Raw genomic sequence first — 15376 nt, 5'->3', positions numbered from 1 at the left:
TTTTTCAAAATATAGTCTGGCCCCCCAGAAGGTCTGAAGGACAGTGGACTGGCCCCCTGCTGAAAAGGTTTGCTGACCCCTGGCCTATAGGGATTCTGGACACTCATAGACAACTTCCCTTGAAGAACCAAATGTCTCCCACTGCACATCACCTGTCCAGCAGTGCTAGAAGTCCACCAGGAGGGGAGGCTATGGAACAAAGGAGACTTGTCCATCTTCAGTCCAGAGGGTTGCTTCTTTAAGGCTCTGAAGTTCTTTGAACTCAAGGGGGTGGAGCCTAGAGGAGGTTGTCTCCAGACACAAGAGGCCCAGTTTGCTCCCAGTCTTCGTCAGAGCAAGTTGCTCACTTGGACCCATCAGTGGTCCAGTAGCCATGTCTCCAATCTTGCCCCTTTCCACGCGGGTTCTGCATCAGACCAGAACACGACGTTAGAACTTAAGTTGGACAAAACCCAAACTGAGCTAAGCTTTTGTTCATTGGGGACCGACAAGTTGCGTATTTTGTGCTGCGAACTTGTACATATGCACAAATGTAGGGTTGGATGGTGTGCTGTTGCTGTGAAGATTGCGTTTTGCCTTCAACACGTAGGTGTATGCTGAACTGTGCTGTGCCCTGTGGGCTTCATTACATTCCACGCTTTGATTCATATTTTCAGTATCTGCGATTTTTTAAAAAAATGTAATTGGCTTTGTGTACAGTTGCCACTTTCCCGGTAGAATAAAAGCAGCAGTGGTGTGGATGGAAAATAACTAAGATGAAGTGGGGTGCAGGGAGAGCGGTTTTGCGATGGCTAGATGCGAACTCACCCTTGAAATGTCCTGTGGCTTGTTACTAAAACAAATGTGTATGAAGAAGTAAAAAAAGAGAGGAGAAAACCAATCTCAAATTGCTGTTGACTCATCAGTGCAGACACGAGTGGGGTCAGCATAAGTCCTGACTGCTGTGGTTCGGATGCATATCTGAGCTCGCCAGGTGCACACACACACACACAGGCCTGGATCCAGAAAAGCACAAGTAGAGTTTGCAGGCACATAGCAGGACTTCCTTGCACCCTTGGTTCTGCAGCCCCTTATGCCTCTGGGGGAAAGAATCAGCAGAAATTGGCACACTCCCCACACATGAGCAGAAACTCTCTGAATATCGTCCCTAGATAACAAGCTTTTGGTTTGTTTTTGAACAACTCAAGGGTTTGTATCCAGTGTTTTGATAAGTAAAAGCAACTTACTAGTTGTTCTGCTGGTGAAGTGTTTTGCACCAGTGGATTGTTGTTGTGCAAGGGAATGCATAAGCAGCATGCTGGTAACTTTGTTGCACAATAGAATGCACAATCTGTTGTGCAATGGGTTTCTGCTAGTGCAACTGTTGCATTGCATTCCTCTGTTGCGCGGCATGAAAACTCCTGTTGGATACAGATCTTCGTTTCCTTTTTCCTTTTGTAGCTCCTATTAACCTTGTAAAAAAAAAAACCTTTCTTTTCTTTTTCGTAATTTGTGGGGGAGGTGTTCCTTTTTATTTCCCCCTTTAAACAGCCTTTTAAATAGTGACTTGATTATAATTATTTTAAATAAGTAATTGACTGATCCCTGAACTGAGGTTGGGCGGGGGTGGGATGTCTCACTGTGGGGAGGGTTGCACGGAATTTAAACTTAATCAAAGATATGAGTTGCCATTTTGCAAGGAAAACTCTCCACCCCCACCCACCCCTATTTTTATCTTTTAGCACCACCAAAGGAGATGTAATTTGGTATTACGGAAACAAAGGCAGCCCAGAACCTGACTTCTTAAATCCCGGTGGGTTATATCAAAAACTGTTGGAATGTTGGTTTATGTTATAGCAGTGGGGTGTGTTTGTGTGTGTTGTGTGTGTGCTTGCACAGTCTTTGTCCTGAAAATCGCAATCCCATGAAAGAGAGCTACTGGATCTTTGTAAGAGGAATCTCATACAATGGTGCATTTCTGTTTGGAGGTGCATTGGCTACATGTGGAGTAAACTGGCTTTATAAATATCTCAAATAAATTTTAAAAAAAATACAGATGAGTAGGGCGCTTAACTAAAACATGGATGGCTGTAGCCTGAGGGCTTGTTCTAATAATTACTTTGCCTAAAGCAGCTTGCAGGGGAATTCAGGAGTCAGGCAGTGCTGAGGCATACTGTTGATGTAGTATATCATTTTGGAGGATCTTCTTTCAACATAACTTAGAACTAAATACTTTGAATGCTGGAAGGGACTTTGGCCGTCTATTTAGTCAAGGGATGCGGAATCTCCAGTCCATGGGCCAATCTTGGCTGAGGCCGGGGGGACCTGTTTGGCCTGCAAAAACCATCACTGGGGCAGGGTTTGGCACTGGCAAAGCTGCAGGGAGAAGGATTGAACCTTCCTCCAATCAGCTGATGAGCTGGAGAGTTTAGTCCTGCTGGGTGCTGATTCGTCCGTGCGTTCCCTGTAGGGAACATGCTGGTGAAGCAAAACCTCACTGCCATGTGTCGACCTCCCATAGCTCAGTTGGTTGGAACACGGTGCTGATAATGCTAAGGTTGCAAGCTTGATTCCCATATGGGACAGCTGCATATTCCTGCATTGCCAGGGGTTGGACTAAATGATCCTCACGGTCCCTTCCAACTCTACAATTCCATGATCCTTGATTTGGGGCTTTATGTCAGGTTGACTGGTGGGATTGACTCTTGTCAGCATGTCAAGGCCGGCCTGCAGGGTGGGAACTGATAAAGATCTGGCCCAGAAGGTTCCCCACCCTTGATCTCATCCATACCCTGCCCCATTCAATGCAGAATCTACAATAATCAAAGGAAGGAAGGAAGGAAGGAAGGAAGGAAGGAAGGAAGGAAGGGGCTGCAAAGGAACCTGGCATCTCTATACACAACTCACTCATATCCTGGCTTATTAAGGTAGTAATTTTGGCTTAGAACTACATTCATGGCCACTGTGTGACTTTCTTAGTAGAGGAAGAGCCACCTTAATTTTGGAGCTGTTGTCCTTTTTGTCTTCCACTCTTGTACAGTGGTTCCAACCCTATCCCCTCCTAGCCAGGCTGTTGCATGAGTTTTCAGAATGGAAGCAACCTAGTCGTTGACTTGAAAGGCTGCGCATAGCTCAGTGGCAGAGCACGTGCTTTTCATGTGGAAGGTCCCAGGTTCAGTCTCTGCATCAGCCTGAGACCTCAACGAGGGCCCCCAGCAGTGTGAGAAGGAGGCACCGTGGTCAGACTCGGTACACGGCGGCTACTTAAGTCCACAAGTTAAAAATAAATCCAGGGAGAGCAAGGGGATTCAAGCCCTGTCTCTTCCCTTTAATTAAAAGGGGAATGTTGAGAATTCTCAGCGCATCTGACTTTGTTTTTGCATGCCTTAATGCCACATTAAGAGATCAGTGATCACTTATTCACACCGTGCCACAAAGCTGTAATGCAAGAATTGGGTACCCAGAGGTACTGCCGCTGACATCCCTGATATTTCTGCATCAACGAAGAGTTCATTCTCTGCTAAATGTGGCCTCCACGGGGAGAGTAGCTGATGTTGGAGGGTTGCGGGAGAGATCATTATATTACACAGCTAGTGCTTATTCTTCTGGATTATGGCCAGAAAATGTAGGGCAGTGCTAGAGAGAGAGAGAGAGAGATCTCTGCTGTCAACCAGTGTTGCTGCGCACCGTTAAGGACCCTATTTGAGAGATGTGCCTTATGAGTTTAAAAGGGGATAAAGTGCATTTCATTAATCCATTTATGCTTGCAATCTTTCGTCTGAAGAAAGTGAGATCCAGTCCGCTGTCGTCATTGTTCTCGCCAAGTTATACAACAGACTCTCTGTTGTGTAAGAACATAGGAAGCTGCCTTAAACCAAGTTACGCCAACAGGTCTTCTAGTTCTACATTACACTGAGTAGCAGGGGCTTTCCATGATTTCAAACAGGGACTCTTTCCAAGCCCTACCTGAGGATGCCAGTGATTGAACCTGAGACATTCTGCAATCCACAATCTACCACCGAGATGCAGCTTTCCCCCGGTATCCTGCATCCTATCCCTAGGGAGAAGCCAGAATGTTAGGGAACTTTGGAATTGTATCCTACCAAGTTATACTCAAAGTAGGCCCATTGAAATTAATGAACCTAAATTAACCATGTCCATCAATTCCAGTGGAGCATGAGACTCTTCATCTCATTGTCGTGGGTTCAAGCCCCATGTTGGGCAAAAGATTCCTGTTTTGCAGGGGGTTGGACTATCGTGGTCCCAACTCTACAATTCTATGGTTCTATGGGTCTACTTTGAGTAGGACTTGCTTTGGATGCAAGCTTTTTCCTTTTAAGTTACGAGCAGAAACCGCCACAAATGTTGACGGGAATGACTACAGCAGCATAAAACCAACCTGCGCGTTCCACAACATTGCTGTTACCCTAAACTAGGGGTAGCCAACATGGTGCCTTCCAGGACCACAATTCCCATCATCCTTGACTATTATTGGCCATGCTACCTGGGATGGGTAGGAGTTGGAGTCCAACAGCACCTGGAGGGTACCCCATTGACTACTGTGCCCTAGATGTATAAACTTCACTCTTCTTGTAAATAATACTTTTTTATTATTACTATGATGATGCTAATTATATAGTGTTCTGCCATGTACCCACTTCACGGGCTACATGGATTGTCCTCCCCCCAAGCCACTTTTCATGCCAGGCCTGTGAGATAGTTTAGAATGAGAGAGTGTAGCTTAAATTTGCTCACTTGGCAAGATGGCAAGCTTGCAGTGGAGTTTATGATTATTATTGTTATGATTATTATTTATTACAGGCAACCCCCCCATTTACGCATGTTCAATATGTGTGTGACCACGCATACATGCATTGGCCCGAACCTGGAAGTGACCCAAAAATGCAATAAAAGGGGCGGGGGTAGGACAGGGTGTTTTGGGGCTTTTTCAATGGTGTTTCAAATATACATGATTTCACGTATGCATGCAGTGCCTCGGAATGTAACACCCGCAGAAATGGGGAACTGTCTGTAAATTTGCATGCCACCCTTCATCCGTAGAACTCGGGGCATTGCACAACATAAAAATGCAATACACAAAAAACACAAAATACACAATAAAAACAAAAACAAACCAATGACCCTCCCACAACACATTAAAAAGTGTATCGGATGTTTATCAGCCAAAGGCCTGGCAGAAGAGGAACGTTTTGCTTGGCACCTAAAGATATGTAACAAAGGTGCCAGCCAACAGCAGAAAAGTCCCATTCTCGTGTTGCCACCCTCTGGACCTCACTTGGACGTTTCCTGGTTCTTGGTAAAGGTCACATGTGCTGCTTCTTTACCAGTATCTGAACCGGTTCCTAGCTATGATTGTGTGTTCTGGAGCAATAGTTTTATTGGCTTGGTTACACCATCTCTACCAGGGTTTCCCAAGCTTGGATCTCCAGCTGTCTGTGGACTACAACTCCCATCATCCCTGACCACTGGCCTGCTAGCTATGGATGGTGGGAGCTGTAGTCCAAAAACAGCTGGAGACCCATGCTTGGGAAACCCTGATCTATTCCAAGGCTTCAGGACCCTCTAAGAAGAATTAAAAGAGTTGTGGTGTCATTCAGTGGAACAGTCCAGGACGAGCTTATGAAAGGCCTTTTTTCTCCCCCTCCTCTTATTCTTCTTTGCAGAGCAACAGACATTTGAACCCTGTTTAATGTACATCTCCCCATAGATAAAAGGATGCTTAAATCACCTTTTAACTAATTGAATTGTGGTAATAAGGGTCTGTGGGTGAGTCTTTAGGCTAATAATGACTGAAGAGGACTCATTAATGAAGAGGGCTCGCGAGGGACTGATCCAGTTGAAATCTGCAGGAAAAGGAAGATCTGTGATGAGTTATTTAGTCAATTATTGAGACTAATCAGTTGGGTGTTTTGCAAGTTTCATTAGAGTGTTCTTTAGGCATGGTTTAACTAATTTACAGAGTGGCCCTTGGCACACAGTTGCCTTCGCTTTCAGCAAGGCCCTGTTGTAATGGGGTTTCGTTTTGCCAATGGAGAGGTAGTTGCGATATTAATTCCCCATCCCCAACAACTGCCCAGGTATGGTTAATATCTAGAAATACACAGAGCCATATCAGCAGTGGAGGCTGATCCATTAAGGCAGCAGTGGCCAAACTTGGCCCTCCAGCTGTTTTGGAACTACAGTTCCCATCATCCCTGACCACTGGTCCTGTTAGCTAGGGATGATGGGAGTTGTAGTCCAAAAACAGCTGGAGGGCCGAGTTTGGCCACCACTGCATTAAGGCAAATGGGGCAGTGCCCCAGCCAGCCCCAACCTGCCTGCCATCTCACAACCAGCTTCCTGTCAGCTCCCTTCTCCTCACTCTCGGTTTTGTCCTTGTAGAGGTCAGCAGGGGAGAGGATGGGGACTAAATCAAATGTAATTGGAGCCACCTGTCATTGGCTCGAGTTCCACCTGTCCTTGGGTTTTGCTCCGCCTGCCATTGTCTTTTCTGCAGTGGCTCCCTTTTTGTGGAATGCTCTCCCCAGAGAGGTTCACCTGGGGCCTTCATTATACACCTTTAAGCACCAAGAGAAAACATTCCTCTTTAACCAGGCCTTTGGCTGAATGACATTTAATGCCCTTTTAAAATGTGTTGTGGACAGGGCAATTATCGAGTTGTCTTTGTTTTTATTATGTACTTTGTGTTTTTTATATTGTGACTTCATGTTGTGAACTGCCCTTAGATCTACGGGTAGAGGCCGGTATGCAAATTTAATAAATAATAATAATAATAATAAATATCATAGGTCTCCCTGCCTTCTGTCTGACCAGTACCCAATGGGCACCATTCACCATTGCATAGCAGTATAAAAGAATACATCTATGGTAGAGGCTGAGATGATCCTGCATCTTTCAGGTCAAAGTCCATTTTCTTGTTTGCATTTTATTTAATACGTGGTTCTCCAACCCCACTGTATTTCCATCGATTCGGGGCATGGCAGGTCACAGCAGCCTTTATGAAAACAACCAATAAACACACAGCTCAGGAATATTGTGTCTGGTAAGGCAGCTACAAATGTGCCCATAAAATAGGAATATTGTGCCCTGGTAAAAGCCTACAGGTCTATCTGTCTAGCAAGCACACTGTGTATTGATGCACACCTTGTTCGACCAAGTGTTTCAAACATACAGAGCTTTTAGAAATGATGGTGATTTTTATTATACAGTGCTAAGTATCTAGAATATGCACTCGAGTCCTCCCACCACCACCCCAGCCCCAATTTATTTTACTGTCGAGGGATATGGTGGATCTCCCCCTTTCCCTTGTGGGCTCCTAGTGTCTTAAGAGTACCCCTTCCAAATGCTAACATAAGATAAGTAATTACATTGTTGGGTTGGAGGTAGGGAAAGGCCAAATGAAATAAACATGAGATTATCCAGATATAAAATCTATTTTAAAACCACCTGCCCTATGCCATATATAGACAGTCCTGAGAGCTATCAGGTGGGTATATATGCTAATATTTATATATTAAACATTTAATATATATGTTAATTTTCCCCTCCCCTTTAATGCCAATGGTTGTAAGGGAGGGAAATGCAAATTTAAAAGAAAACAAATCTAGGTAATCACACAATCCTGGGTTGAGATTAAGCTGGTTTTGATTTGCATTCTGTTGCAAACACGGACTTGGTCAGAGTTCAAATTCTATTGTTTAAGTCATAACACAGGATAAAAAGAACACCACATTACAAAGTTCAAGTAAGCTGCTTGCATTGCTATGGGACGTGATGCAGTGACCTTGCAGGTTTGGCTCTGGTCAGTCTCCCTAGATGGGAGACTACCTTTGAACCAATTTGAGTGCCACTATGTTAAAAAAAAAAAAAGGACACGGGTGGCACTGTGATCTAAACCACAGAGCCTAGGGCTTGTCGATCAGAAGGTCGGTGGTTTGAATCCCCACGACGGGTTGAGCTCCCATTGCTCAGTCCCTGCTCCTGCCAACCTAGCAGTTCGAAAGCACGTCAAAGTGCAAGCAGATAAATAGGTACCCCTCTGGCGGGAAGGTGGCCACATGACCCGGAAGCTGTACGTCGGCTCCCTCGGCCAGTAAAGCGAGATGAGCGGCGCAACCCCAGAGTCGTCCGCGAATGGACCTAATGGTCAGGGGTCCTTTTACCTTTACCTATGTTTTAAAAAAAAAGGTGGGGCAGAGTTACTATGAAACAAATTATGATTTAGAACAATCTGAAGAAAGTAGAGCAAAATTTTCCTACTCACTAGTTTAAAGCATAACATTTGGACTGGATGACAACTGGCTGTCACCAGTTTATGCTTGATCTTACAAACCATAATAGCAAATATAGCTACTCTGTAGGCGCTGGACCTCTCTTGATTTCTATAAAGGGAAGCAAATCTAAACAAAGGGTTGTATCCAACTAAGATCTATCTACTCAGAATAGGCCCACTGAACCTAAGGGGCCTGTGTTAGTCACACCTATTAACTTCAGTGGGTCTACCCTTGAGTTGAACTAACATTGGATACAACCCAAAATTGGGGAATTCCTTGAAGAACTTCCACAGGCATCCAGCTCCTGAATCATCATATAAGGGGCAGTATAAGCAACTCCCCATTTACACAGGGGTTATGTCCCCAAGGTGTATATTGGGAACACCATTGAAAAAGCCTCTAAACTCCTTCTAAACCTCTGGAAACCCTTGAAAAACCTTTTAAAAAACAAACCACCACAATTCCTCTCTCCAAACCTCCTTTCTCAAACTCTGGCTCTCCAAAGGCCTCAAAGGTTGGTGCAAAGACTCCTGGGATTACACTTGCAAAGTCTCATGGGGTTGCTAGATGTTGTGTTTGTGCCATTTAAGCTGTTTTCGTGCTCTTTTAGGGCCATTTTTGCGCCTTTCCGTGCCACTTCCTGGTTGATGGCACGCTTGTGCATGCCTTGAATGTGCGTAAATGAGGAGTTGTCTGTATAACAGATAAAGTGCAATGCTCTCAGTCCTTCCATGATGACCTTATATACACACAGTGGTACCTTGGTTCTCAAACTTAATCCGTTCCAGAAGCCTGTTCCAAAACCAAAGCATTCCAAAACCAAGGCGCGCTTTCCCATAGAAAGTAATGCAAAATGGATTAATCCATTCCAGACTTTTAAAAACAACCCCTAAAACAGCAATTTAACATGAGTTTTACTATCTAACGAGACCATTGATCCATAAAATGAAAGCAATGATCAATGTAAAGGTAAAGGGACCCCTGACCATTAGGTCTAGTCGCCGATGACTCTGGAGTTGCGGCTCTCATCCTGCTTTACTGGCCGAGGGAGCCTACGTTTGTCCACAGACAGTTTTTCTGGGTCATGTGGCCAGCATGACTAAGCTGCTTCTGGCAAAACCGGAGCAGCGCATGGAAACGCTGTTTACCTTCCCACTGGAGCGGTACCTATTTACCTACTTGCACTTTGATGTGCTTTCAAACTGCTAGGTTGGCAGGAGCTGGGATCAAGCAACGGGAGCTCACCCCGTCATGGGGATTCAAACTGCCGACCTTCTGATTGAAAAGCCCTAGGCTCTGTGGTTTAACCCACAGCGCCACCCGTATACTATACTATAAAATAAATAAGACAGTATTGTAGATGATAAAAATTAAAATTATTATTATTTTCTTACCTGCACTGATGATAGTCATTGTTTGGATGGGGGGCTTTTATCCATTTTCACAGTCACACAATCCATCAATCAATCAGTAGCTGAACTGGGTTCCACACAGTCACAAAAACAAATTAACCGAAAAAGCCTCCAAAACAAAAACGCAAAATAAATAGCAAAAACAAAAGCGCCGAACTTAATCTGTTCCGGAAGTCCGTTTGACTTTCGAAATGTTTGAAAATCAAGGCGCAGCTTCTGATTGGTGCAGGTGCCCCAGAAACAATAGCGGACAACCGCATTGGACGTTTGGCTTCTGAAAAACATTCAAAAACCGGAACACTTACTTCCGGGTTTTCGGCGTTTGGGAACCAAGGCATTTGAGATCCAAGGTACCACTGTACTGCTCAAGGGTGGGTCTATTTTTTATTTTTTATTGTAGAGCATGTCATCAAAAGCAGCAATTTTGAACAGTCCGCTCACATAATAACTGTGAATGTAAGTTGGGGGTGGTTTACTATGTTGTGTCGGCTCTTCATCTCATTGTCAAATGGAACATACCAAGTCAGACCGTTGGTTCATCAACCCTCTGACTGGCAGCAGCTCCTCAGGATTTCAGACGAGGGACATTCTCAGTCCTACCAGGAGATGCGAGGAACCTGAGACCACCTGCACTTAAAGCAGATGCTGTACTGCTGAGCTGTAACTGCAAATAAGAGCTCAGCTTTCATAGGCTTTTATCACCTTTCCTTCCATGCAGGGGTATATGGCTTGAGCAATTCTTTGCTGGATACACCATGGAAAAAGCTTCAGTATGGAAAGCAGCTTTTCACAGATGTCATCAGGCACAGCCAGGAGCTTGTGAAGGAAGATCTGGTGCAAGAGCTCATTAAAGTGATGAATAACCAAGACCCGTAAGTCTGTGCCTTGGCTGTAACGTACAGGCATTACCTAGGGATTGGCAACTCTAAGCCTTTGCTTTGCCTGTAAATAAGATTGTGGGGAAATGATCAGTTCTTCATCTTGTGCTTTTTAATGCTTTCGGTCTTAAGTGTATTGAACTAAATTCCTTCTTATGTACACGGTTGCTTGCATTAGCCGAGAGAAAAATGGGAAGCTTCCTGATAATGGTGTAAGGCAATTGTTCCATCTGGCTCATTATCTTCCACACCAGGGATGGGTGGGTTTTTTGTGTGTGTAAAAGCATATTTACTTATTTATTTGCAATATTTATTTGCAATATTTCCAGCCTGCTCATTACAGAAAAGGCTCCCAAAGTAGGTTGCAGTCACAATGCGTTTATTTATTTCATTTATGATCTGCTTCCCATGAGGCATCCAAAAGCAATATATAGTATAACAAAAACAATTACATGTATAAAAACAGTTCAAACAATTGCATATATAAAACCATTATATATATATATATATATATAGAGAGAGAGAGAGAGAGAGAGAGAGAGAGAGAGATAAACAGTTTAAAGTAACAGCAGCACATGCATAAAATCAGTTTAGCTTCAATATACCTGTACATACCAACTGGGATAAAGGTTTGTTGGAAGAGGATTGTCTTTAGCAGGAGCAGAAAAAAAGATGGGAAAAGTGCCTCTTTGATATGTAATGGGAGGGAGTTCTAAAGCATCAGTGTTGCTGCCACACTAACGGCCTGATTCTGTCCATCATGCAGAATTGGCCCTCCTGATGGGATGCCCTTTCCTGCAGAACGAAGTGATTGGTAGGGTATGTAAGAGGGTAGCCGTTAAAACCTCATATATTAAGAACCAACAAATCTTATATAGGAGAACCATCAAAATAAAACAGAAGTCAAGCAATAAAGTCAGAAAGCATCCAAGTAAAACCCGGTGGACATCTCCTGTAATTTGCCTTTGACCGGTCTTTGTCCACTTGGTGCCCGTCACCCCTGACCATTGGCCATGATGGCTTGCAGCTGATGGGAGTTGCAGTCCACCAACATCTGGAGAGCACCAAGCCCGGGAAGGCTGTCCTTGTTGATATTTTGACAACTTATCACGTTACTGTGTGCTCTCGAGGTTTGGATATCTATGGTAGGAAACATGCGCTGGAAAGATCAGAAGTTGTGCCACCTCCATTTGGTTTGCTTCCTGTCTCCAGTCAGCTGCCAGATCCGGCAATTGAGGATCAAGGAAAGGACTACATCCTCCCCATCTTGAACAAGTATGCAGCTGTATGTGTTCGCTGTCCTGATTATGGAACCAGGTAAGGGAGAGCCCTTGCGCAAGAAAATGTGGCCGTCCATTACATTTGGTTTAAATGATTTAGTGGTTCCCTCTAGAAGACAGTGGTACCTTGGTTCTCAAACTTAATCCGTTCTGGAAGTCCGTTCCAAAACCAAAGCGTTCCAAAACCAAGGTGCACTTTCCCATAGAAAGTAAAGCAAAAAGGATTAATCCATTCCAGACTTTTAAAAACAACCCCTAAACCAGCAATTTAACATGAATTTTACTATCTAACGAGACCATTGATCCATAAAATGAAAGCAATAATCAATGTATTGTACTATAAAATAAATAAGACAGATGATTTAAAAAAAATTAAATTCTTGCCTGCACTGATGATAGTCATTGTTTGGATGGGGGCTTTTATCCATTTCCACAGTCACACAATCAATCAATCAATCAATCAATCAATCAATCAGTAGCTGAACAGGGTTCCACACAGTCACAAAAACAAATTAACCAAAAAAGCTTCCAAAACAAAAACGCAAAATAAATAGCAAAAACAAAAGCACCAAACTTAATCTGCTCCGGAAGTCTGTTTGACTTTCGAAATGTTTGAAAACTAAGGCACAACTTCTGATTGGTGCAGTCGCCCCGGAAACAATAGCCGACAACAGCATTGGACGTTCGACTTCCGAAAAATGTTCCAAAACCAGAACACTTACTTCCAGGTTTTCAGTGTTTGGGAACCAAGGCGTTTGAGTACCAAGGGATTTGAGAGCCAAGGTACCACTGTAATTGGTTGTGCTATAGAGGCACTGAGTCTACAGCAAGTGAATTTGCAGACTTGGGGGGCTTTTTATACAAATCTGCCCCAAACTTTAATATGTCAAAATGGGGTAGGGAGGAAGGAGTTCTATGGGTTTTGGTTTGGGGATTTTTATTTTTTATTTTTATTTGGTATATTCTCCTTATCCATCACCTTGTGTTGGTAGGCTTTAGAAGGAACGGGTGGCGCTGTGGTCTAAACCACTGAGTCTCTTGCTGATCAGAAGGTTGGTGGTTTGAATCCCCGTGACGGGGTGAGCTCCCGTTGCTCTGTCCCAGCTTCTGCTAACCTAGCAGTTCGAAAGCACGCCAGTGCAAATAGATAAATAGGTACCGCTGCGGCAGGAAGATAAACGGTGTTTCCGTGCACTCTGGCTTCTGTCACGGTGTCCCGTTGTGCCAGAAGCAGTTTAGTCATGCTGGCCACCTGACCCAGAAAGCTGTCTGTGGACAAACACCAGCTCCCTTGGCCTGAAAGCGAGATGAGTGCCGCAACCCCATAGTTGCCTTTGACTGGACTTAACCGTCCAGAGGTCTTTTACCATTGGTGGGCTTAGCTGTGCAGCAAAGGCAAAGAGCCTGAATTTAGCAATGTGACAACAGAAAGTTGAATTAGTTTCGCACCTTCCTTTTTGACCCCAACAACTTGCTGCTTGGTTCACTGTGCAAGGTGGGGATTTTTTTATTTTTTTAAGAGTGAAGAATTAGAATCCCAGGAGTTGGTTACCTAGAAGCATTCTTGATCTTCTTATTTCTTCCTCTTTAGGACAAATACAGTTATTCTCATTGATGCGGTAGGACACGTCACCTTCACCGAGCGCACCATGCTGAACGCGGACGTCGACCAGTGGAAAACGAGCACCTACCAGTTCAAACTGCAGATTTGACAGCTCTCTGTGTGAATGGGTCACATCAAAAAGGGGAGAAGGGGAGGTTGGCAAAGTCCAGTCTATTGAACTGTAGGGGTGCGGAAGGCCTTGGCTGCAGCTTTCATACAGCAAAGGCTTGTTGATGCAGCATAGCATGCCCTAGCAACCACCAAAACCTTTTTTTTTTTTTGCACAAAATCCAAAACAGAAAAATCTGAACAGGAAAAGCTGGGCTATATTTAAGAAGCAAACCACATTTTGCACAAGTGTACATGTTTGACGTTTGAAAGGGGTGCTGTTAGGTAATGCAGTTACGTGGCACAAGTATTTAACACGAGAATCATGTGTGTGGAGGAGGATAAATAGGAACTGTGGATAATCATGGACAGCATTTCCTGTTCGCTCGGTCAAAGGGGTGGCATGGGGGAAGCAGAGTTGGTAAACTAAAATGCACAATTTGGAATTGGTGATACCCTGCTAGTTTCAGTCCATTGGCATTGAAGTGCTCCTGCCCATGCAGAACTCAGCTTTTGCAAGAGCTCCTGATTTGCTCATTCTGTGTGTGCTTTTCCCACTGGGCCTTAACATTGAAGTGAATGGGATTGGGATAGTCTCTGCTCCCACACAAACCCTACCTATACGTTGACATCCTGATGGAACTTCTTCAGTAAGCCAGCCCCTGCCCCCACCCCCCACCTAGAATTAGCCTAGAAAGGTTAAAATCGACACACTTTGATTTTAACCCTTCCATCAAGCACTCCTAAGTTTATAAAAATAATAATAATCAAGCTGTGTCCTGTTTGTTTTTTAAGGCAGATTTAAAAAAAGAGTTGTGGGGAGAGCTGGAACCCCCCTTTTCTCATCATAACTGAATGTATAATTTTGCAGCCTTTGACGTGTGAACATATGTATGTTTCCGTGTCGCAATATGTGTGATTATAGGCAAAATGGCAACTGCTCTCTCGATCTTACGCTCTCCAAGAGAACAAAGCGAAGACTGGGTTTTCTTTTTAACGTGAATTTTGCTTTGCATCTAACACCTGAGTGATGTAACGCAGGAAGTCGAGCCTTGGGCTGCAATTCTAGTGTACCCATTTAGCTGGGAGCAAGCCCCATGGAGCCATATGCATGGCACTGTTAATGCCTGCTTTGTGGGGTCCTGGGGAGGGCCTTTAAAAATGGACTCTCGATTGCCATTCGTAATTCTGCAACTTCAAAGTCTCCTTGTCTCCTCCAGGCAGACCCTCAAGTGCTGCTAATTGTGCATATTTTCCAGTGCAATCGTGTGCACTGGGAGTACTTACTACCCGGTCGGTGCATACAGGATTCAGTGAGAGGCTGGGTGAATGGGGCATTGCCCCACCAATCTCAGCCAGACCCTGCCTGCCTGCCTTCCTACTGACAACAAGCCCACTCGCCACCTGCTAGCTTCCTCCCCTTAGTCTCATTGTTGCCCCTTGCAGACCTCAGCAGGGGAAAGGATGGAGACGATACCAGAATTACGATGGAGACAAAAGCGGAATTAGTTGGCTGCACCTGCCATTGGCTTTGGATCCACCTACCACCAGCCTCCCTGCCTTCCACCCTACCAGTCCCAACGGGCAAGGGCCGCCACTGATAGGACTGCAGCCTCAAACTGCAATCCTGAGTGGCTTTCTAGGGAGTGAGGCTCATTGAACTCAGTAGTACTTCCTCCAGAACAAATGCTAGATTGCTTTTCAGTTAGACAGTACCAGGAGTTTGGAAGAGTCGCTTAAGTGAAGGAATCTTAAGTCTGTGGTTAAGTTTTTTCTTTGCACTTAAATCAGCAGACAAGGCATTATATGTAAGAATGGATTG

The 15376-nt window shown here is 44.4% G+C and overlaps 1 protein-coding gene across 3 annotated transcripts in view; it reads left to right on the top strand.

Annotated features, from left to right (window-relative positions):
• The window catches only part of TANGO2 (transport and golgi organization 2 homolog), an 81997-nt gene extending 68009 nt beyond the window's left edge, over positions 1 to 13988 (top strand). For 2 of the 3 annotated variants that reach the window (XM_033174493.1, XM_033174494.1), the window contains exons 6-9: positions 1722 to 1792; positions 10404 to 10557; positions 11776 to 11880; positions 13435 to 13988. In XM_033174493.1, coding sequence (XP_033030384.1) covers positions 1722 to 1792; positions 10404 to 10557; positions 11776 to 11880; positions 13435 to 13555 — 451 coding nt within the window. In that variant the 3' untranslated portion in view covers positions 13556 to 13988. The remainder of the gene's footprint in view (positions 1 to 1721; positions 1793 to 10403; positions 10558 to 11775; positions 11881 to 13434) is intronic. The other variant, XM_033174495.1, reaches the window with a different exon arrangement.
• The last annotated feature ends 1388 nt before the right edge of the window (positions 13989 to 15376 follow it).

The sequence above is a fragment of the Lacerta agilis genome, chromosome 17 (genome assembly GCF_009819535.1).
Source record: "Lacerta agilis isolate rLacAgi1 chromosome 17, rLacAgi1.pri, whole genome shotgun sequence".
NCBI classification, from domain to species: domain Eukaryota; kingdom Metazoa; phylum Chordata; class Lepidosauria; order Squamata; family Lacertidae; genus Lacerta; species Lacerta agilis.
The sequence above is the reverse complement of the archived record's forward strand: the minus strand, read 5'-3'. Positions and strand labels throughout refer to the sequence as shown.